Source organism: Cebidichthys violaceus, unplaced genomic scaffold, assembly GCF_023349555.1.
Source record: "Cebidichthys violaceus isolate CVI_PGR_0920_01 unplaced genomic scaffold, fCebVio1.0.p SCAF_10, whole genome shotgun sequence".
In the NCBI taxonomy this organism is placed as follows: Eukaryota; Metazoa; Chordata; class Actinopteri; order Perciformes; family Stichaeidae; genus Cebidichthys; species Cebidichthys violaceus.
In genome coordinates, this window is record NW_027176263.1 from 3,671,438 (window position 1) to 3,696,025 (window position 24,588).

Below are 24,588 nucleotides of genomic sequence, written 5' to 3' on the forward strand. Positions count from 1 at the left end.
TGTGTGTGTGAGTGTGTTTCTCTCTCTCTGTGTGTGTTTAAGCTTTTGTTTAATTTCTACTTCCTGTTTTATTCTTGGCCTAATCCAAACGCAACACAGCTGTGCAGTCAGCCAGAGAAAGAGGGCTTGGGGGATGGGTTGCCAGGTCCGGGTGACTGCAACCATGCTCGACAACTGAACTGCTACCAACAGATGGAAGGGAAATGGGGTTACCAGCTTGGGCTTATCTTGTCTTTGTAGGCCAGACTGACACCCCCCCCCCCCCATACACTCACACACACACACACTCTCCCCCACCCCCTCATTTGGTCATAATTCTAAGCTTAAATCTCAATATTTTGGTGTGCTTTTTTTTTTTTTTTCTTCTTCTTCTTTTCACTGTAGTTTGATGCATGCGCTCTGGAAGGCCAGAAAACAAAACAAAATAAAATGTGAAAAGTTATACATAATATAACAAGATAAATGCTAACGGTAAAACAATATTATGAGATACTAAGCCATAACCAAACAACCACCAACCAGACAGTGGAACAATACAAATGAATCTGTACATCTTTGCTAAATATGTGGTTCTTGAAACATTGCGACTGTCACAGAGCTCGTTGGTGAACTGCTGTTAGCTGTGGCGAGCTAATTGCTAACTTGCCACCCAGCCGGGTTTGCGTGCAGTAGCTCCTGGAGATTCTCTCTATTTCCTCTCTACTGATCTGTTTACTCCCCTTCTGGCATTTTTGATCACCAATGGACACAATTTTTGTTCAATGAAACGGTCATTGAAGAGGGAAAATACAGGGTTGACGCCAACTGGACAAAAAGTTTACAGGGTTCATTCAAAAGATGCACCACTGACTCCTCTCAATAAAACATAGGCGTCATGTCGTTTTCAGAAAGAAGTTATCGAGGGGTCAGAACAGCAATAAAACAACTCTCCATCCTTTGTTGAGTACTTCACACTCTGTCAGGGGAAGGTTGAATAAAAGTGAATGGTGCAACACAGCTAATATGCTACATATAGCTTCCTCCATTTTGCCTCTTCGGTCTTTGACAAAGTTGAACTTGACGTGAGCATTTTGCACGGATTAGTTTCATTAAATGAATGAGTTGCATTTGTCACAACTATTCACCACTTTAGATGCTGTTGTACAACACCTATAGTCTCTCACAGCTTTGACCCATCTCCGAATGTTGACTTATCTCTAGTAGGACCTAGATCTAGACCTCGTAGGCTATCTCGTAAGTTCAATAGATGTAGAATGAAACGTTTATATCATGTCTAACTTCTTTCTGTCTATCTTCTTTAAACGGGCGTCCAAAACGGATAGGCTTGGTGGGAGAAGTAGACCAACAGACTGTAAATAGAATTTCCTATTATTTTGCTGTGTTTCTTTTCATGTCATACCATAAAGTAGAGTATCACATGTTTATTTGGCTGGATGATGTGTCATATCTGACCCACATGAAGTAAATATTCATATCTCCACATTTTTGCCTCATCTCAAGAGAGGTGGCTGATGCAGAAAACCCCCAAAAAACTTTCAGAGGAGCCAGCGCTCAAGACATACAAATGAAGCAGTATATTGATTAGATTAATATTTCAGATGCTGCCGTGTCTGTGTGTGTGTGTGTGTGTGTGTGTGTGTGTGTGATGAGGAGGGCAATCAAAGGCTAAAGATGTGGACTCTTGAGCTCCACTGAAGTCAGCCCATCTTCAGTCTCGCCTGCCTGTGGAGAGCCGAGACGTCTCTCTCGACCCAGCACAGCACCATTCATTATTAATCTACCGGAGTCTCTCCCTCCTCCTCGGCTCAGCCAATTACAGTCGGGCCCCTGCGACTGCCGCCCGTCTCATTTGACGCTGCACTGGTTTTGGCTTTGATGTCTCTATCAACGCGAAGGAGCCGAGGACCAAGTCTTAATAGAGCAGAAGGGGATTATGTGACTGCCTGCCTCTAGGGGTGGAACATTTCATATATAAATATATGTACGTTTAATTCATACTTTATTTTATTATCAGGAGACTTTGGGCTATGCTTTAGCCGGGGTCTTGCCACTCTCTGCTCTCCTATCACAGCGACATGGTCGTTAATCCTGTTACTCTTTCATTTGGGGCTCCGTCTATACCCGAGGCCTTGCGCTCCTCCCTCCCGGGCTGGGAGCCTTGTTCCTTCCTCTGCTCATTTCATGTGGAGAACGCCTTGATTAACCAGCAGCAGCAGCAGCAGCAGCAGCAGCCACTCTCGCTCGCAGCACTGGTGGTTCGGTATGAGGTCGGGTGGCTTTTAGCTCATTAACGTTTGTGTCAAGAGGTCAGGAAATGGAAATGTTACTTTGCAAAACCATAGCAAAAAACAAAGATTCAACTTCAGTTAGCAGTCGAGTCTGAACCTCAACCTGTTGCTATGATAATCAACACCTCAATAGACTGTAGATGCTCAGCACCCTCGTTGAGTCACGTATTTGTTTGAAGTGAGCTTTTAATAATGGTCCTTCCATCACTTCCCTACCTCAAGTCCCACCCGCTATTTGCAGCGCTGACCTTTAAAGCAGGAAGTTACTGTTACCGCGGCTCCAGCAGCTGCAACGACAACCTGCTTTACAGCATTTTCCTTATCAAGTGCAGCGCTTGTGTGCACATTTTCCTTTACCTCTCACACGCCCAGAGTTCAGGTTTTCAGCTGGCTGTTTAAAATCCTGACTTGAAATGCCGCCTAGTTAAAGACTGCTTTAGCTTCGCTTTAGACTCAACTGCTTGTTGCAGAATACATTTTCGTTCTGCATGATTTCCATTAACTGCGAACAGCAAAAGGGAGAATATTACATAAACCTCTGATGTAATTTTCTGAGTATGACTCAAAGCACCGGGGAAACCCCACGCAGAAGACACATCTCAAGGCTGGTTTCTTTAAGAAAAGACAACATTGCATACATTTATTAGGGATGGACGCCAATTCCAAATACATGCAAATCACCATTGTCCTTTAAATGTAGTGTCGACATTATTGCAAACACTTGTCTCCCTGCTGTTTTGTGTATTATATTTTTATTATCTTAGGATAAAAAAAAACATTAACAATTACATGGGATGCCTTGTTCTGCATAATTTAAACGTATACACAGTGGGGACAGGAATGGCAATGCTTTAGACATCATCACAGCCTCTTCATAACCCCGCCCACCCCAAACCCACTGCCCGCATGCAGTTTGCACTGCACAAAGACCAAAAGTCACGTGAGACAGCCTGCAAAGAGCACAAGAAGCATTCACAGTAAAGGAGGATAGGAAGGAGGATAAGATGGAGGGGAGGGAGAGTAAAAGATGAGAGGAGAAGGAGGGAGGAGGGGGGGGAGAAGAGAGGGAGTGAAACAAAGTGACTGCAGCACTGGCCTTGGTTTATTTAGACAGGAGAAGGAGCAGCATAGTCCTAGTATATCATTCTTCTCCCACACTTCAACTCCCGTCTCCTGATTGTGGTTTCCATTGTCTTTGACACAAAAAAAGTTTTTATATATGCATGTATATATGTATATACATAGACGTATGTATATAGATATATATAAACACATGTTTATAGCTACAGCACCTTTTCCCATGGGGCAACAGTGTCAATACCTTGCACATGGTACATGGCCGTGCCAAAGAAAAAAAGAAAAATAAAAAAAACAATATATTGGTCAGGATATTTATCTTTTTTTCCCTAAAATTGGCATTTGACATGATGATATTCTATTGCCGTCTGGGGGAGGGAAGGGACAAAAGGTTCTTCTTTTGAGTTTATATTCAAGTTTTATCCTTTTTTTTCTGGTGTATAATTTCTTCTTTTCCTGTTTTAAAAAGAGTTCACACTTTTGTGATTTGCGTGTGCTGCTCTTCATCAAAAGGTTCATTTTCCGGATCAGAGTCAGTGGTGTCAGAGTATCGATAATGGTCTGGCTCATTGTCGCTAACGTCCGGGGTGACGGATGTCGAAGTGCTTGCCTCAGAATTCGAATCCTCCACGGTTTTCGTAAAATACAAATTCACCTGGAATTGCAAATCAGAAACTAACTTCAGTCTGTGCAATAAAAAAAAAACCTCGTAAACAAGTCTTAATCATTGCTCTTTGACAGACTTAAATGAAATCCTTACCTTGAAGTTTGGCGAGAAGTAGCGGTTAGCTTTGTCTTTGTTGGCCTTGTCCAAGTCGTTCTTCGTGAGCGTCAGGATGAGGTAGTCCCGGTCGCTTTCCCTGCTGCCGTCCCGGCACTCGGCGCTCTGCGGCTGGCCCGGTGCCAGTACCCCCGGCTGGCTGTCTGCGTTGTTCACCGCCCCGTTCTCCATCTTGTCCCCGCTTTCCTCTGGTCCGGGGATGAAGAAGGTGTTCACCCAGAAGTGAAACATTTTATCCTACGGGGCAAAAGAAGTGACGAGAGGAGATGTCGTGAGAAACTGGGCGAAGCAGAGGATTCAAAAAGGGACTTTTCATTACGGCTGGCTATAATTTTTATTGTCAACAAATCTCAATACAAAATCTAAACAAACACTGTTTTAGTCCACCTCAAAATACTTTCAAACTTGCCATCCCTGTCTGTAGTTCTCCGCCTTTTCTACTTCATTTTATTACTGAGCTTTCAGCCATTGTCGTTTTGAGCAATTGTACTCAAACACAAGTAAAAAAAAAAAAAAGCATTTGTTTATCTTAACTGTGGATTAATACAGTATTTATGCAGCAGGACGGATCGACTCAAAATAATCTTGAGTGCTGTGCTCTTGGTAATGAAGGAACATGTAAACCAGTTCAATAGTTTGGCTAATTGACGTTTTTAAACAGTTTTTGGACAACAAAAGACGTCTATGGCACAAAGTAATACACTTACCGGGCTTTTGCAATGAAAAGAACTACATTTATGTTTTTTTTTTAATTTAATGGGATTTGTTCACCATAAAAATAAAAACCCAGAATGGTGCCAGACTTAACATAATTATTGACACCCTGAAATAAGCTCTCAATGACAGAAACATGTTAAATTAAGCTGCAATTAAAAGACACACACCAACACAACTAACCTTCTTCATCATCTTATTCTGTTTATGGAAGAACTCCACTTTGATGTCTCCGCAAACTGGCAGCGGCTGGGGGAATTCGAAAAACATGTGCTTGTCCTCGCGGCGCGTGTGCGCCGGGTTTGACGTGTGAATCTTCACCTTCAGCTGGTACACCACGAACTGGGGATCTGCAAAATAAACGAGTCAACGTTGCACCAGAGGAGGGCAAGATTGAGAGAGTTATGAGGGAAAAGAGGGACAGAAAACACAAGAGTGAGCGATAGTAAGGGAGCAGGGAGTGTGCCAAGACAAGAAGCAAGACAAGATACCAGTGTTATTGCATGAGTTTGACAAAAAATGAAAAGAAAAAAGAAACAGCACACCACCACCTCTCCCCTACGAGTGTGAAACATGCTCAAATTAAGGAGGGGAAAGACCACAAAATGTAGCACCCAAAGAGACCCGGAGCCAGAGACATACAGTACGACCCTATTCTGAAAAACGATCACGGTTCGGTGTTGTACCGGCGCAACACGTTGCATATAGAAGCATTTCAACCGGTGGTGGTCGTGTTCACAGAAACTTGTCCTATCCTGCTCGGCAACATGACTACCTCAGACTGCTCCTGCCTGGTGGATCTCTGGGGCCATATAAAAAGCAAATGAGTGAAATGATAATAATGGATGAAAAGGCTCATTTACCCCAATGCCAATTCCCTTTCCTGAAGCCCTGAGGGGTCGGCTCGCTCCTGTTTTTAAAGGTACTGTCCCCTTAAGAGAGAAAGAAGGAGATTATTACAAACAGGACGTGGCTGGACCGTAAGGGGCCTGACAGCAGTCACAAACACAAGAGCTCCACACAAACATTTACAGATATGTGCATCTACAGTTTTACCTTAAAAAAAACAATCAGTACATGGCTACAAGGTGTGCATCGTTTGACCTGACGCATTGTGAGATGCACAAAGGGGAAGGAGGAAAGGGGGAACTCGAGATCGCTGACAACCACAAAACATCAGAGTTGAGTTTAGCAAAACAGAAATATGCAACATCGGAGTTATTTTTAACTGAATTTTCAAACTAGCTGCTCATCTTTTGCTGTGGTGAGCACGCAACAGAGGCTAGAAAAAGTTGATTTGAGTACATGTATGACGACGTCAAACTCAGAATAGGGCCTTTTTTTTTCTTTTCTTTTTTTTAAAGGGAGTGTTAGGAGGAAAGATCAATACAGTCGGGATGTTCAGCACAGTCAGGTGTTACGGTGAAAAGTCACAGAAATTAAGGTGGGCGGCGCATTCTTCTGACAGACAGCTAAGAGAGGAGAACTTCAGATACAGAGAGGCACAAGATTGAGGGACAGCAGCATACTTCCCCCGCTCATAAAGACATTATAGAGAACTATTAAACCTTTTAGATAGTAAAACACAGCATTAACATGTTGAGAAAATACGGACATGCACAATAAAAAATAAAGCGTCATTATCTGCTGAGGGATTTCACCCAAAGGTCTCACAAATGTCTCTGTGGGGATGACTTCAGTTGAATTATGAAATAAAATTAGCACCGATGTTGAAGTTTTGGTTTCAACGCACTTTTTAAATAAAGCACATTCCTAGTCATTTTTGTCTGTGCCACTCTGCCACTGAACACGGGGGACAAAAAAGCTCCAGTGTTTACACACACACACACACACACACACACACACACACACACACACACACACACACACACACACACACACCATTTTACAACAAAGTCATACCACTCAAGCTCAGAGAAAACATGCAGTGATATGTAAATACTCACATGAGCGGCTGAAACCACCACTACAGTGACTTATTAACACTAAAAATAAAACACCGACCAGAATATTCAATTGCTTTACTGTCTTTTAGTTACTTCCTGGTTATGTAAAGCACATAAAACTTATCTGGCGTTTTTTACTGTACTTGTCGGGTGTGTGCGTGCACAGTTCACTTCCCTTGTGTCGGACTCTAAGTGCTCTGCTCTATTTAAACAGTGAATATTGTAATTCCTCTGAATACTGTGCACACAAAGGTATTACACAGCAGAAAATGGACACATGAAAGCAGAACCTGGCTTCTTCAGAGGCCTCATGAGGAAGCTACAAATACTTTAAAAGATGGCTAAAATTTGTAAGTTTGTTGTACACTGTGACAAACTGAGGAGATCTGATTGAAAGCGGGTTTTAAAAGAAATACACTGCAGCTAATTCAGCCACGCTACGGCACAGGACCGTAGATGACCCGTTCTGTTCCACAGTGTGGGTGAGCCCCTACAGCGCAGAACACGTCCGAGGCTCTCGCTGCGTTTGAACAGCGGCGTGCATGCCTACGCCCTAGTGTGGAGTGAAAGTTGAACACAAGCGTGACTCACTGCAGGTGCCCCCGCTGAACATGGGGAGAGTCTCGAACACCATTTTGTGGAAGAGGAGCGCCACCGGCTTGTAGTCCAGCTGGTGCTTCAGTAGGTGGCTGTAGTAGTAGACGTAGCGGCGCTGGCTCGGGATCGTTACTCCCTGCAACGACAGGGACAAATGTTTACAATTGATCTGAAGCTGGAAAAGCAGCTGCTGTGTGAAGACATTTGGTCTCAGACTGACGTCCCACCTTCTTGTCCCTTGTCCTGACTTCTCCGTAGAAGTCGAGCGCTTCTTGGGCCTTCTGGAACTTGCCGCGGTGGAGGAGATAGGCGCAGATCATGACTCCGGTGCGGCCCTTCCCGGCCTTGCAGTGGATGGCCGCCACGTGATTGTCGTCCTCGCTGAGCCACTGGTCCAGGTCTTCGCAAAACGGCTTAATTAGCTCCAGCTGAGGAGGGTTGTGGTCTTCGAAGGGGTACTGTGCAACTGAATATTGCAACCAGAAGAAAAGCGTGGACACAGAGCAGACGGGTCAGAGGACACACAGTAAACACTTTATCAACCGTGTGTGTCATCAGGCTTTTAGGTCACACCGTATCTTTTTTTAAAGAGGGAAAGCATCTATAGAATATATCAAGCAGCCTACCTCTGCAGTTAAATTTGGCAGTATCGTAGTGTCTTTCTGCGCAGCTGAATTGGGAAGAACAGAATCCAGTTAGCAGTTAGTTAGAGAGAGGATGTTATTAAGTGAACAAAGCTCAGTTCAGGTACAAACAAAACGTGCAACACTTACAGGTTGTAGATTTTGTAATGGTTTTTATGCTTTGAATCCAAAAACCTGTTTTGCAAGAGAGAACATTGTATATTTATGAGATCAACTGCCAGAGCAAAATGAATAGACAGAAATAACGTGTGATAAATTGCTTTTCTGGGACGACATAACAGAAGCAACACAACTCACCGCACTACATCGTCTATATTGTTTCTGTACACGCCTTCGAGTCTCTCTGCTGGAAAGCCCATAGCAATGATGTTTGGGTAGATATCTGTTCAGGCTGGGGTCAAGGAGCTGTACATTGTGCATGACTGTGAACATCAAACCTTTTCAGAAAAGTAAGAGGCATGAAAGCAGCATTACCGAGGCACATCTTTAACCTGAAGAGTAAGTAGGTCTGCCTTCAACAGCTATCTAATAAGACCAAAAATTAAGCACACGTTACAATCTTTAGAGAAAGTTGCCATCAGAGCACAGTGACAAGAATGTAGAGACATGCAGCAGAGCGTTAAGAAGTAACAGCCAATGTCAATATGAGGGTGTCACTGTAGTTATGGATAGATGTGAGCACAGAGGAGGGGCACTGATCTGTGTGTGTGTGTGTGTGTGTGTGTGTGTGTGTGTGTGTGTGTGTGTGTGTGTGTGTGTGTGTGTGTGTTGTGACAGATGGCCTTGACAGTGAGAAGCAGGCAGAGAGGACAGGAGTAACGGCGCTCCTGCACAAGCGGGGCCCACATGTGGCTGCACGAGGAGAGTCTCCGCTCTCTGACCCGCATTTATTTTTAGAGCCCAAAAGTTATATCGGGATCATCGCAAATGTTCGGCTTATCTCTCTTTCAAAGCTCAGCCCGGAAAACTCATTTGAATATCTATAAGAGATCGAACGCAGGCAACAGCATGAAGACACACGGGTAGAAGAAGAAAAAAAACCTTCTGATCAAACAAAAAAACAGTTGTGTTTTGACTTGCACATGCAGCGGAAGGCAGTTGTGTTTGCGGCGTGGACACAAGTGGAAAGCACCACCTCGCTCGTGCTACACCTGCCTTTAAAAGTTGCCTTATACCATCAAACGGGGTTCCATATGTCAGCGCGCGATTGGGATGGAAAATGTGGCCAATTATACAGCTACATACATACAATTTTAAAGTGGCATGTTGCAGATAAAAGAATAATTGAGTTGGCACGCGTGTCTGTGAGGCCTCATCGCCTACCTGTAAACTGAAGTCTGCATGTCACCATAAGCTGTGGGATTTCACACTTCAACCACAGACTAAAAGGGCAACCTTTACTTACACTTCCTGCGCCACGGTGTCAAAAAATAGAAAAAAGCTGAATATTTCTTATTGGATGCGACCGTTTCATTTTGAGCAGACCTCATTTTTCTCAGAGTCAAATCACTTTTTAACTGGTCAGAAAGATTTGACACAGACATCTGACAAACTCTGGCTTAGCTGGTGTGTGCACACATACAAGTACCTGCACATGCAAATACAAGAACACACACACACACACACACACACACACACACACACACACCTTACTGAACAAATCAAAATCTTTAATAAACCCCTGTGAGAGGAACAGCTTTATGCAGCTAAGGTATGCTCAACACGGGCCTTGATGCATGAATTCAACAAGCCCAATAGCAAATCTACAGTTATATTAGCATACTGCCAAGCTACTGATCTGTAGCTCCTTATAGTGAGCTACCGGGACATACTGTGTACATACTGAGCCATTATCCAGTCCATTAATGCCTCAAAGACCTAATCAGGGGCCAAAACACAGCTTTCCTATGCTATTTGATGGGCTATCTAACCCTTGGACCTACTGGCAAAGTGATCCCAGTCTATTCTAAGTGTTTTTAAAAAGCTCCAGAGCTCCCAGGAGAGCCTCAGCCCAGGGCATTGGGGGGGGGCTTGTCTCTGCAGCTGGAAGGAAACGCACATACGGGACCCCCGACGGAAGCTCCAAGTAAGAGGGAAAAGAGGAAAGAAAAAAAATCTGCCGTTTCAGGGCACGCCTTTTCTTTAAAGCCAGCCCTGCCTCGGCTCTATCCATACGCCAAATCCACGGCTGAGAGCAAGAGGAAGGGGGGAAAAGGGAGAGTGGGAACCGGCAAGCGCCGAGTGAGGAGGGGGGTGGGGGAGGACAGGAAAGGAAAGGAAAGGAGGAGAGCAGAGGAAAAGGGGGCAAAGCAGAGGGAGGGAGAATTAGAGTGGGAGTAGTGATGAAAAAAGAGCAAAGGAGAGGTGGTGGGTTGAGAGGGTAAGAGAGGGAGAGAGAGCACTCAGACGGCAACGCTGATACAAGATCACTGGCAACTCTATTTTAAGGGCAATTCCCAGAACTGCGATACTGCATTACATAACTGCAGAGAGCCCATATTGTTTTTAGACACCATGCCAAAAAAAAAAATGATAAAAGGGATGGTTAGAAAAGGGCCCACATCTGAACAAGGAGACTTCAAGTGAAAAGAAAGATGTGCCCTTCACACCTGCACCGATCTCTAGAGGCAGCTTTGGTGTCGCCACAAGTTTTACCACATAAAAAAAACAGGTGAGAAACATCTGATTAAAATGTTGTGATGCACACGTTTCATCATCCGACACAAGCATCCCAGCAGACACTTCAGCTCAACGTTATCTTTAGCATTGAGTCGAGGTTCCATTCGTCTACAAAAGAAAAGAAACGCGATGCAGCAATGTTTTCAAGTTAATGCAACACCGAGGATAACCAGAGAAAATTATATGCAGAAATACAAAGGAATGTTTCATCTACATGCCGTACGGATTCAGATAGGGCGACAACTTAATCATTTTAATTTTCTAATCGTTTGGTCTATAAAGTGTCAAAAAATGCCAATCACAATTTCCCAGAACCCAAGCTGACATCTTCAAATGTCTTGTTTTATCAGACCAGTGGTCCAAAACAAAGATATTTAATTTAATCTCATATAACACTAGGAACACCAGCACATTGTCACATTTTTGACGCCCGAGGCAGACAATATTTGCCTTAAAACACGTCAAAATTAACTCATCTATTATTTGCCCACTTGTTTCAGCTCTACAACCAGAAATATCAAACTCAGGACTCAAAAAAGGCAAAGAACGTGTCTTGAAATTCTGATACAAAGTCAAGTGCAACTTGATCCAATCTCAGCACAGTCACACATTAGATTTCATATTTAGTTGCCCGTAAACTAAATCAGGTGTTAACAGTACCAGCTTCAGTACCAGCAGTACTGCACAGAGGAACCAGGTCAACTATCATCATCAGTGGTAATAGATTAGAAATGAGTCCTGCAGAAGGGCCTTAAAGATGGAAACGACTGCATCACCATTAAAAAAAGAAAAATATTAATTCGATTTTTCAAAAGATTTTGTCAAAATCCATCAATGAATACTCACCCATAGAGAACACAGCCGAGATGAAGGAAAGATGAGCTTACAGCAGGGATGGTAGTCTATTAAACCAAAACCTACCATATAACGGGATGTAAAACATCTAGATGTACAAACGTACAGAGAAAATACTAGACACCATCTAACCTACCCGTCTTCAAACACACACTGATTTTAAAAACCTGATTTACTGCCACTAACAATTTCACAACCCAAAGCTAGGTCCACCGCTGGTTGACTGGTATGTAACGTTAGGTAAACGTCGCTTTCTCAAACACACACTAATGTCCACTTGGACGTTTTTTTATCACATCTATAATACGACTGACATTTATCCGTGCAGGTTTGACAGATCCACCATCTTTCAAACATGCTGGGTGACAGCAGAAGCTAGCTAAGTTAGCATGGAAGCTAACTGCCTCACGTTACTCCACACTGACGTTTATTGGTCCGGTTCTGCTACTCAATGCTAATAGTACACATTACCGGTTAATGATCTGGGTGCTGAGGAAATTAAATTAATTAAAAAAAAAACACTGTGAAAGGATACATGTTAAGTCCAGGTCGAACCCATCCTCTTGATATCTCCTTTTGTTCCGGCTGACCATTTCTTTTATAATCGCAGCCATTGTAGCAGGTGACAGGAGTCTTTTAGGGGTAAATGATGAAAACAAGTTCTTCTAGTGTTACCCGGCTGGTCGTGTGTGTCACAGGTCAGTGGGTCAGGTCCTCGCGGAGACGTGCGAGCCAGCAGAGCTCTTGGTGTCCGTCGGTGGGATTAGAAAGGCTTCCTCTGGAGCATAAAGACGGGCCTCGCTCCGCTCCTCCGTGCAGGCCCGACTTTGCCAATCCCGCAACTCGTCTAGCAAACGCTCCCGAATAAAATACATGCAGTTGTCCTTTAAGATGCCAGACACGGTCCAAGCCGATGGTTCAGACAGCGAGACTATAGAGGACTCACCGGTAAACCCGTCTCCAGTCGCTCGGACGCAGCTAGCTCGCTAGCTGACGAGCTAAGCTAGCAGCAGCCAGCTAGCGACAATAGCTAACGCTGCCTCCTCTTTCGATCCAAGAGCCTCCTAACGATTCAACATCGTCATCGACTGATTGCCAAGAACACATCTGAAGAAAAGTGACAGGCTCCACCGTGAATGTATTTAAATTATACAAAAAGCTCAGAGATCTGCACAGATTGGTTTGACAGTTCCGTCCCGAGGAATCATCTTCTTTTCTTGCTCCTTTCGCTCCAGCTGAACTCTCAGGCTCCCATCATGGCCTCCACCGAAGGAAAAAAAGAAGGTAGAGCAGGCTGGGATTTTAGAACAAATATCCCTCCGCCTACTCCATATAGTTCTACCGTTTAAATAAAACCGGCCAATGCAGCATTAAATTATTGTGTTGCGACAATTGATTTTTGATGCTGATGAAAAACTGCTCTCAATAGTAATTGTTTTAGACTCGAAAAACACAATAGTCAAGTTATTTCATGCTTCTGGCGGAAGGATAAAGTGAGTCGGCATGCGACGCTCCCTTCTGTCAAAGTGATCACGTGTGACTGTAATTAGGGAAGTTTCCAACATAATGTCACTTTTCGCGGTTTAAACTGTCATTTCAGGCCGTATAAAATATATCTTGTAACTTATCAATCCATAAAACGTTTATTATGTTTATAGTTGAATATTAGTATACTTTGCAGTTCCTATATTGCCATCTTCATACAATCTCTTCAAAACAATCCTAAATTATACTAACGTTGTTCAATGCATGGACCATAGTCTGTTATTTTATTGTTAATTCTTGTCCTTGAAGCTCACTTATAGTGAAAAAGAATTACATTATGCACAACAAAATGACAAATAGAGTCATTGCCTAGATTCATATGATATTATTTTAGTGAATACTATAATAATAATAATAATAATAATAATAATAATAATAATAATGACACTTTACAAGAACACAAAGAAGTAATCAAAAATATTGAATGCACCAAAAATATTTATCTGAAGTAAGTGGGATTCTCAGTGGTTTGAATTAAATCTGGAACAATTAGTCAAATAATCAATTAGTCAAGCTACAGAAAATAATCAGCAAGCAATTTGATTATTGATTATTTAATCATTTATATAATTTTAAGAGCCAAAAATGTTCCAATTGCGTAAATGTAAACATTTGCTAGTTTTCTTATTCCTTAATGATTGTATATTGACTATCTTTGGTTTTGGACTGTTGTGAAGACATCACCTTCAACTCTGGAAAGTGTCTTCCTTACATGTTATAAACAAATTGTTTCAGTGATTAATTGGAAAAGCAATTGGCAGATTAATCGACAACAAAAGTAACCGTTAGTTGCAGCTCAGATGCATTTCCACTCCAGCAGCAAAAATCACTGTATGTGTCTATGTCCTGCTCTGGAGGCCCATTCTTGCTAAAGCCAAACAGCCACAGCATGAGGTCACTTTCACAATCTTCATGTTCATAATACAAAATAATTGGGGCACCATCTCTACTAATGAACTGTGTGTAAACATCAGCTTACATCTCAGGAGGCCCTATACTCAATCCATAGAGATTTACACCAGGAGCCGTCCTGGTCATTTCTCAGTGATATGACATGTTGGATGTACAGTAGTTGGAGATTTTATAAAGTACTGTGGTTGCAATTCAGCAGAATTAAATGGGGTTACCTGGAACATCGCAGATTAAATGATCTGGTCCCACGTGAGGCTAATTACAGCTTCTTACAGGAGATACTGGTTCTCCTCAAAGAAGAACACTCATCTGGCAGCAATGTAAGCCCTTACAGCTTAATGACGGCAAAATTAATCAGTCCTTCAAGTTCACTCAACCATCTCTTAAGTATAATTTGAAAGCGTCTCAGGATCTCCTTAATCTGTTACAACAGATCTGTCTGGCAAAGCCAATCCAGAGCCAAACCCCAGTGTTTTACAATTCAAACAAAAGTGCATACAGATATTAGACAGTTATAAAGAACATCTCCACTGACACTGCTGCTTGTCCAAGTTCACCCTCTATTTAACAGCTTTAATACAACAGGTAGAACACAGGACTATCTTTGGGTCTGGTGTCAGTGAGAGAAGTTATCACAATGAGTGTCGTTATCAAGCCCACCTCCTGTCAGAGAAACCCACAGTGACTGAGCCCTTTTGCATGCATTTAAAGTACTTCTGTTATTTCTGTTTTGCCGTACCACTTCTTGCCAGCAGATGGCAGCACTGCACTCTTGGAATTGCAGCCCCAGAATGCCACACTGCCCAGTGGACTTCAACCTTTAATTGATAAGTAGGCACCTTTTACAGACATAAGATAAATAGAGTGTGACGCAAAACAATGTGGCACAAAGACAAATCGGTACAAAGGAATCAGATAAAAGAGAATACATTTAATCCATTACATTAGAAGGCATCTTGTTTTTCGATGTGATTCATAATAACTTCTTTATTACTGCATTTGTCCCCCTAAAACTGCAGGTGTTTATTACATAATTGCACTTTATAAAATCACACAAATCACATAGACACTTCAGGGCAAATGCCAGCAAGAAATTTAAACAATTTCTGTTTTATAAAGTTAGCATTTGAGAGAAAGGCACTTTCACATTTTTAAAAAAACCTATGTTGCATTTCATAAAAACATAAAAACATTAACTGGAGGAGTTAATGAACATCCATAGGCCAGATGTAAAATAAAAAGAAAGAAAGAAAAAAGTGCACTGAAGGTAGTGATACAACAGCAAGTAACCTTCATTCAGATCATACATAATTTAACAGACAGTGATATAATCGGCATAAAATGTTATAAAAAGTGAATTTTCTTTTGCCATGCATCTCTCAGCTATTACATGTAAATATCACAAATGATTTCCCAGTCTTCGGTTGTGCTCCTAAATTAAAATATAACAATAACCTCAATCTACCTTTAATTTATTCAAATACATAGCTTAAAATAATATGGACTTATATGTTTTACAGGAATGTAAAAATGTAATGCTTTAACTGCTTAAGAAAAGTGATTTCTTTATGGTGAAGAGACGGATTATTTATAGCAATCTAAGGAAGTATTTTTGGATAAGATCTAAATACTCCCTTACCGATGGGTGAATTTTTACCCTCCTTTAAGAACCGATGTTTGTCCTTGGTGAGTTAAGCGCTCTGTTGATTACTTGTCCTTCTGCAGAGAGGTGTAGTACTCGACCAAAACCTTCCAGGCCTTGGGGGCCATGAAACCATCTGGAGGGTTTTCTGCACTCCGAGCCATGTTCCTCATCTTGGTTCCAGAGATAAACTCAAAGTCAGCATGTCTGAGAGAGTGAGGAAGGAGGGAAGGGCAGGACAGGTTATTAGAAATGTTGTTATAATATTTACATATCACATGATGAGGCCATAATTACACTTGCACAGAAAGGTAGATGTAAATCTACAAGAGCGAAGTCAGAATTCAGTAGCAGTTGTCTAAAGATGTATACGACATTGTTCTTGCAGTGCGAACAAGATAAGAGGCTGGGTCACGGATGGTTCACACTTCCATAAAAATCTTTAAAAAAAGATTTGGTCCTACAAATGATTTATCTGATTTATCACAGCAAGTCTGACATTGTTTTTACCAGTTCGCTCCAGTTTTATTGCACTTGGGTTCACACCGGGACAACCATGTCAGTAGATTCCAAGTTTTACATTAAAAAACAATTAATAAACAAATAATATGTAGTAGACAACAGGACATAAAAGAAAAATCTCTTCACTCACCGCTCTGCGTCATAAAAGTCCATGGCCTTCTTAGTCTTGTTGTAGGCAGCGACCCTGAAGGGAATGATCTCCACAGAGGTGAGGCCCGGGGCCATGGTGAGGACCTTCCCTCCATGGGTGGGTTCATACAGGTCCTGCTTGGTCACCGGGTGAGGCATGCCTGCAGGGTCCCTGCCAACAATGTAGAAGTTTGCTCCGGCAATCATTCTGGCTCTACAGTGCCACTGAACCTGATGAGGAAGACAAGCATGTTGATATTCAATCACACACACACACATATACTAAGGGTAAATGGTTAAACAGCAGGAAGCCGATAGAAACCGCTGACTAAACAATAAGACACACACTACTGCTCACCTCTGTGGGTCCAGCGTACATCATAGGAGAGGGGAAGATGGCAACGATGGTGTTCGCTGGGTCCAGGACGCCCTCTTCCAGGACTGCAGCGTGCTGCTTCATCCGCCAGTTCAGAGGCACATCGTCGTCTTTGGTCCAGCCGCCGAGTGGGTGCAGCAGGAGGACCGGATTCCTGTAGCCTCGCTCCAGCAGATGCCGCTTGGTGTCCTGCATCAGCAGGGCATGACCATTGTGGACCGGGTTACGCAGCTGGAAGGCAAACACCGCGTCTAAGGATGGACAACATGGAGGAGCACAAAATAAAGTTCACGTGACAATAACAGCAGCGGCGTCACAGTGTAATAGCAGCAGTACAACACAATGGAGGTGTTGAGCTGTCATGTCTGTGCAGTCCAAAATATGTGAAGAACAGTGTGCATTTTAGTAGCTGTCACAGTAAACATGCTCAAAATACCATCCACAAATATCTTTGTTTCACACATTTTTGATCTCACTAACAAGTATTTTCTGTGTAGCACTGCTAAACCTAATATAGCGTATTTTTCTAAGCCATAGAGCTCCGTTGTTATCAGAAGCAGTTACAAAGTCACCAATGTTGCACCGGCTGTCATCATTAACAAGAACATGCACAGTGTTGTTTATTCTGTGTCGGTCCCAAATATACTGCCCTAACTACTCACTAACATAATAAATCTGCTGCATAGAAAAATCCAAAACAAATGCACTGCATCCCTCTGTTTGAGTAATGGTTTGTCAAAACCACAGTCTATTTTAGGAAAGCATTTAGCCGTTTTTAAGTGAGTATATAACTCTGAATTCTTTCAAAAGGTTTAGTGCTTCAGCAGGAAGAAACAGACTTGAGTTTGAGAGCCACAAACAAAGTATTGAGAGATGGACTAATGGATTTCTGGTCTTTTCATGGGGTTTGTTAACAAAAAGAAAACCAAATGTTGCAAACCTAATCTGCTAAGTGCACATCACAACATGCCTGTACCAGTAACACAACTCAGGAGAGCAGCAAAGAACAAAAAATAACAAAATACAAACTATGTTTTGTTGCAGACAAATTAATGACTCAATCCTGAACACAGCATTCACATCAAAGTGAGCGAGTGAGAGTAAAAACATTTTGTTAATCTTTACTTTTAAGAAATATTCTGCATGTCTCCATTGATCATTAAACACAGAGCACAAACATCACCATGCAGCTTTAAATTTACCATTTTATTTTTTCATCAGGTCCTTTGTCAAGCTCTGCTGAAAGACAAATGGTGCACTGCTAAATACATTGCTTTCACGGTAAAGTCTATTCACGGTAATGTCTATTTATTATTTTACCAGCTGCGAAGGGTATTTTTTTGTCATAAACTAAACACAATTTATGTCATTGTGTGTTCCCTGATTGTTACGGTAGTTTGGCGATCGAGTAATTTAGATCCTCTAACCTGCTTTCATGTCTTTGAACTTCTGCTTGAGTTCCTGTGGAGTAAGGCGGTACTGGTCAAGTCCATCGTTCCATTTGATTCGCTCCAGCACCTCCAGGTCACCACCTACCAGCCAATCACCGCCCTCCATAACCATCTGGATAAAGGTGATGAACAGAGAATTATATTTGAGGATTTCAATATGTATCTGTACTATTGTTATTCAAGCACATTATTGACTTTAAGGGTTTATTATGTCACATTTTTCTGGTTGAATGATGTTCTGTTTGCCGCAAAATCCCAAAGTTCAATATTGACTCAGTGAAAGTTAACAAAGGTGTATGTACCAAAGGGCATTACTCTTTGCTGTGCAATCATGTGACAGGCATTGAAATTGCAACTGTACGTGTTGAAGATATTTGATGAATGCCTTGTCACCTTAATGTAAGGGTGCTGTGGACAAGTGGTGCCCCACTGTCTGGCACAGCGTTCCTCCTTGCGATGTTGGTAGAACTCTGGGTTCCTGAGAATAGCCACGCGTGAACCCTGGTACTCCAGAGCGACAGCCGCACAGCCGTCCAGGTCCTGCTTGGCCTCGGTGCTGACAGGCAGGACGATGGGAACGGACATGTTGATGGCCCCGTCTGGGACAAAAGAGGATGCAGTGATCTCAACCAGTGAACCAAAGAAAATATTACTCCAGAAATGTTATATTACACAATGAACACTGCGAAAACAAATACAAATCACTGCACGCTCAAGACAACCCGTGAGTTACAATTTATGTTTGGGGATGAGCACTTAAAGCAGTTATTCCACCAACAGGCGTACTTCTTAACCTAACTGGAAGCCTCAAACGTGTTGGAAGAGGAGAAAAAAACCCCAACTTCCATCGAGAAAAGCCCTCAGTGCCGTTCTTTGAAACAGGAGCAAAACGTAATGATTAAACTGTGGAAAATAGTATAACGTGTTTGGATAGGTGGGACTGAGTTGCTCTGTTTGGAAATAGGCTGTATAATTTTCTGTTGTACAACACTGATGTTATATTTCAAAATAAAAACAATTAATAATAATAACACCAATAAGAATTCATACCTTCAGTCATTCACACACATTTGCGGTCAATAATTGCACAACAATATATAATACAACATACAATCATATTTAATTGTCACTTATGTTCTCAATTGGAGAGGTTCCAAATAGCTAGTCGGGGTGATGATACTCTGCTTGTGCTTGCCTTTTAGTGCAATGTGGTGTAGACACAATGACCTGGCATGTTATAAGAACAGGTAATATGTGCAGCGGGCTCTTACCATCCAGCAGGTTGCCAAAGTGTAAGACCTGCAGGAACTCTCTCTCCCTCATGAAGCCCTTCAGGGGGCTCGCCCAGCCTTCTGACAGGACCTGCACCCACTGTAGATCCAGCTGTGGACGAGGAATCATGTCTCATCATGAACAGCACGACAGACATGTAATGCATGGACTCCACTGCACTAATAACGTTGAAGCGCTAAATCAACAAGTCTGTAAATACAGTATGAATGAAAGAATCAATTAATTATGGAAGTTAGAACACTGGATGGTTAAGGGTTAACATCCAGCTTATAGCGTCATTGAATGAGACATGTGGTGCTGCCACATTTACGATCATACATTCCTCGTAACGAGCTGGTTTGAGATAACATAATGTTGGATGAGTAACAGACTACAGATAGAGGTGTTACTATTTCAAATACACAAATACAAGAGTGTAATAACCATTGACTAAGCCCATTTTGAAGAAGATACAAATAGAAAGGCCGTTCACTTCAATTTGTATTAGTACCCAGGGAAGTGAGAGCAGACCATTAGTACACAGGCTCTAAACAGTGGGGAATGTTTATGGGCTCATCATGAGCAGCTCTCCGCCATGGTCCAGTATTGACCCCCTCGTCCATTTGCTTTGTGATCAAAAAGAAGGAACGATGGATACCTTGGTGATGCTGATCGTGGGAAGCGTGTTTGCGTCAGCCACAGCGAGATTCAGCTTGTTCTCCGTAACAAAGAGTTCATTCACCTCCTTCATGATCTCGTCTGGTACAATGTTCTATATACAAGGAGAAAAGGGGAATATTAATATCATGTGATTGGTATTGTAGGTCTGCAACTAAGGGTTATTTTCGTTATCGGTGAATCTGATGATTCATTTCCTGATAGCTGATGATAGCTTCCCAAATGGCCCACGTCATCTCGGCACCACTCTATTGTAATTGTGTCAAATGTTTGGTTAAGGGAAGCGAGCTAATATAGTCCACCTGTGCCAATACGAAACCTACTTTGAGACTAAGTCTGCTTGTTTAAATAGGGATGTAGCGTCCGTGACAGACTTACTTACCGTACGCTGTGAGCTTTAACATTTGTCTTGTACACAGGAAAATACAGCGCCCATTGTAACAGAAATGTAAAGTGACTGACACCGATGAAAGCCTGTGTGAGAAGCAACGTAAATAGTACAATTTGTGATGTTACACCCACCTGCTCCTTGAGCAGCTCCAACACCTGGTGGAGGCACTCGTTCACTGAGAGGTCTCCGGTTTTCAGCACAAGATCTGGCGCCTCAGGACGCTCGTAATCTGAGTCGATCCCAGTGAAACCTGGCAACAAATAAAAAGAAGACCCCCATCAGCATATATTTTCAATGATTTACTTAAATAAGGTTAGAGGACTTGGCTTTGCTCGTATATCACTCATAAAGAGCTAGCATATCAAACATTGGTGAGAAGTTTCGCTGAGGTAAGCACTGTCACACTGACCCTTGATCTCTCCAGCGCGAGCCTTCTTGTAAAGTCCTTTTACATCCCTGCTCTCACACACCTCAAGAGAAGCGTGGATAAACACCTCGAAAAACGGCAGCCCGGCACTCGCGTGAATCTTCCTCGCCTCGTCACGATCCTACGAAAGAATTCAGTACAATAGTACAGCCTTCATTGGAGGTTTTCAGCTATTTGTATAGCACAGATTGGCGTCGGCAGCGCGTGACTTTAACTGCTCGTGTTTTCTGACCTTGCCGAAAGGTGAAATGAAACTGGTGATGCACACCAGCCCAGCATCGGCAAACAGTTTGGCCACCTCAGCAATACGGCGGATATTCTCCTCACGGTCCACGGCCGAGAAGCCCAGATTCTTGTTCATGCCGTGGCGAATGTTGTCTCCGTCCAGGGAGTAGCAGGGAATGGCGTGGGACACGAGAAACTCTTCCAGGGCAAAACTGATGGTAGTCTTTCCAGCACCTGACAAACCTAGATGGAAACATGTGACAAGAGATATATCAGCATGACAACAATATATTTTTCCAGGTCAGCTTAACCCCGTCGGTTCCTATGCGACAGAGGAATGAGCCGCCTCGTGACCTTTAGATGGAGATCACATAGAGTGTAGACATTTACCGGTCAGCCATATGGTGCAGCCCCTGAAGCCTCCCCTGGTCCCCACGATCTGCCCTCTCTTGCTGCGGGTGACATGGTGGGCCTGGAACACCACGTTGGTCGACCTGTTGAGGTCCTGAAACAGAAGAACGCGTGCTCAGACGGAGGCAAGCGAAAGCGCTTCAGAGGAAGTTACATATGATGGGGAAAATAGGGCATACGGGACAGAACTGGTTGCACAACTTTTGACGCTGAACAAGACTTGTCACACAAAGCAGCACGACGTGGCAATTACAAATAGTTTTGCCCCCAGTTTCTCACAGCATGACTGGTTTTACTTGTCCTGCTGAAAGTGACTATGAGGAGCAGGCTGTGGATGAATGGGGCTGTATTGACTTTTAGATGGGAGGGGTAGCTGAGGGAGGCATGGAAGGAGAGGAGGGAGAGGACTGACTTGCACAATGTGTCCAGTGTGTGCAGCCCAGCGATGATGTGGCAGTGCTCGTGCCCACACGTTCGCCCTCTGCACCCACTTTCCCCGCGTCCCTGCATCCATCCCATGGCTTCACTTTTTGCAGGGGCATCCCCCCAGACTCAGAGAGAGTCTCAGTCTCAGTCTGACAGTCTACGTTTAAAGAGCCGCTGTCTTTCACACTCAAAATCGATGCCGTAACACATCACACATGTAGAGTGTTTCAATCGAGCATTTCAATATTAAGCATGTTGAACTGCATTCCCATGTTAGAAACACTGTACGTAACTCCATTCCTCTGGCTCCCAGTGCAGCTTACATCCTCTTTGTCAGGATATTACAAAAGATAGACTTTGATAATAAAGTGGCCTGAAGGCATATGTACAACAAAGTAATGTCAAAGTAATACCAGCATTTTGGGTACATTAAAGCTGTCATCTTCTCAATTAATTATTTTTAAAAAAGCCCATGTTTACATATCTAAATATGTGTGTTGTAGTGTGCTCTGTCCAATATCCAATGTCTAAAACCCAAAGGTATCCCATTTACACACTAATAATAATACTTTAATATGCAGTTCAAACGTGACTCAGACTCAAATCCAGCTCTGAGATTTTCTGGTGAAATCAGTCGTCTTGTCTGTAATTGTGCACAAAGTGAGGGGTGTGAATCTACAAAATGCAGCTTGTGGGGCAAACTAATACTCTAATACTAGACAAAGACACAAAACAGGTTTTTGAATGGATGTTTTTGAGCCTACAGTACGCTATTTTGTATAACAGTCTTTCTCGTTGCTCTCATTCTCATATAGCTCTCCTCCACACATGTTCTCCAAGTTAGCAGCATTCCTGTGCAGCGTCGGACCCCGCCGTCTCATAGTGGCCTCTTTCTCCAGCCTCGCTACATTATGAATGGGCCAAATTGACGTGGATATACGTGAATACAACAACCGGCCTATTATTCAGAGCCGAGGGCAGTCTGTGATCATCACACCTGGCAGCAGCCTCAGTTACAGTGAAGAGGGAGGCACCAAAAAGGGTTACCTTTGAAGGAAAAAAGTCATCAACTAATGAAACTACTTTTCACTGTGTGTTTCAAGGAGAACAGAGTGTTTATTAGCCTATAAATAAGACACACCGCGTTAAATAGTTAACGGGAGTTTTACATGTCGGGCGCTGGCGGCTGACACACACACACACACACACACACACACACACACACACACACACACACACACACACAACTTTTTTTAACTAACATTTTAAGGCTGATCTGATGACAGATTGCATTTCAGTTGTTTCTCTCTAACCGTTGTCTCCGCATCTACTCACCGTACGAAGCTTTTTCACCCCGTACATTTTGCTGTTGGAACACCGCTTACGGGCTGCTGAACACCGGGTCTCGAACCTCTTCACGCTCGTAGAGGCCTGGATGAGGGAGACGAGTTTGTAAAACCTCCAGAAACTTGGTAATCGAAAAAGACGAGGGGGGTTTAAAAGGGACTTCCAAGACACGTAGCATTCCGCTGGCCCAGCCTCCAGCCCTCCTCCTCCTCCTCCTCCGACAAAATAATCTGCATAATTTGCTGTGTACCGACCAATGCTCGAGCAAAACGACATGACGGGGCCGAGCATCAAACCCGGCAGAAGTGGGAGAGAGGTTGGACACAACGCTACTCTCTGACATTATTCAGGAAGCTGCTATGTGAATTGACACACACACTATCTCTCCCAGCAGCGAGTAAGTTGCGAGACGTTGCTCGTATTGTTTCAGTTACAGCTCCGGTTACAAAACCACATCTCTACGGTTTTATTGAAGCGGAACCGTTAAGAAAGCAGAAACGTTACTAGGTTAAACGAACTGTAACTGTAGCAGGCGAACATGAACTAATATCAACTCTATCGGGAGCAACACGACATAAGGATTAGGTCCAGTAACGTTAATGTCATTCAGCCGAAGTGACAAAGTTCAGACTAAATTATATCTTAATAGTTAACCAATGTTAAGTGAGGAAATATGGTTCTGTGCTTAGTTTAAAGGTACCTGTATTTTCGTTGAGTATTACCTTGTTAACGTAACTTGCATACTTCTACGCCACGACGGTTTGGAGGCAAATGTACTTTTCACTCGACTACATTTATTTTGACAGTTTTAATTACTTACTTTGCGGAGTCATATTATTAATGATAATTTAAAAAAAAATGACTGTAATGTAATTAATGTAATATATGAGCAAAAAAACTATACATGGTGATGAATCTTTATGAATTCACCTCCACCTGTTCAAACTGGTCCCATATTTACCACACTAATGAATTGCTGTAAATTTACGGTGGATTTTAAACAGTATATTACAGTATTTCATAATAACTGTAATATTCAGTTAAATATTCATCCCTCGCAGGTAAATTAACAGTGTAATGTTGTCAATTAACAGCAGATTACTGTAATGTATTGTTATGGAAAGTTTCTATGTAAATCGGGAGAAGAATTTGTAGTTCAATCAATTGAAATAAACAGAGTCTTGATGAGAATCAAAGTTGTCTTGTCATTTATTTGCTTGCAAGCGGAAGAT

General features: G+C 42.7%; 2 protein-coding genes across 3 annotated transcripts; both read right to left on the reverse strand.

Moving 5' to 3' along the window:
* Positions 1-3,020: 3,020 nt before the first annotated feature.
* Positions 3,021-12,874, reverse strand: LOC137880075 (phosphatidylinositol 3,4,5-trisphosphate 3-phosphatase and dual-specificity protein phosphatase PTEN). Of its 2 annotated transcripts, XM_068721167.1 has the most exons (10): positions 12,138-12,874; positions 8,366-8,450; positions 8,198-8,242; positions 8,051-8,094; positions 7,652-7,890; positions 7,419-7,560; positions 5,724-5,792; positions 5,044-5,210; positions 4,126-4,383; positions 3,021-4,020 (listed from the first exon to the last, which is right to left on the reverse strand). In XM_068721167.1, exons 1-10 carry the CDS (start codon positions 12,214-12,216, stop codon positions 3,838-3,840), a joined length of 1,311 nt encoding a protein of 436 aa, XP_068577268.1. In that variant the 5' UTR covers positions 12,217-12,874; the 3' UTR covers positions 3,021-3,837. The 2 variants fall into 2 exon arrangements, with proteins under 2 accessions (XP_068577268.1, XP_068577277.1); XM_068721176.1 differs by lacking the exon at positions 5,724-5,792.
* Positions 12,875-14,970: 2,096 nt separating this feature from the next.
* LOC137880085 (bifunctional 3'-phosphoadenosine 5'-phosphosulfate synthase 2-like) lies at positions 14,971-23,549 on the reverse strand. The gene is given in 13 exon segments (XM_068721188.1): positions 14,971-15,908; positions 16,354-16,583; positions 16,711-16,979; positions 18,156-18,291; positions 18,573-18,778; positions 19,451-19,562; positions 20,110-20,223; positions 20,652-20,770; positions 20,930-21,068; positions 21,180-21,415; positions 21,563-21,677; positions 23,345-23,399; positions 23,401-23,549. Coding segments are annotated over 13 exon segments (2,007 nt in total). The 5' UTR covers positions 23,535-23,549; the 3' UTR covers positions 14,971-15,766.
* Between the last annotated feature and the right edge of the window lie 1,039 nt (positions 23,550-24,588).

Coding starts and splice junctions, on each gene's coding strand:
- LOC137880075 (XM_068721167.1), bottom strand. CDS start 12,216: ATGGCTGCGATTATAAAAGAAATGGTCAGCCGGAACAAAAGGAGATAT. Junction 4,384..5,043: donor AGAATAAGATGATGAAGAAG/GTTAGTTGTGTT, acceptor TTTGCCCCGTAG/GATAAAATGTTTCACTTCTG. Junction 4,021..4,125: donor ACTTCTCGCCAAACTTCAAG/GTAAGGATTTCA, acceptor TTGCAATTCCAG/GTGAATTTGTATTTTACGAA.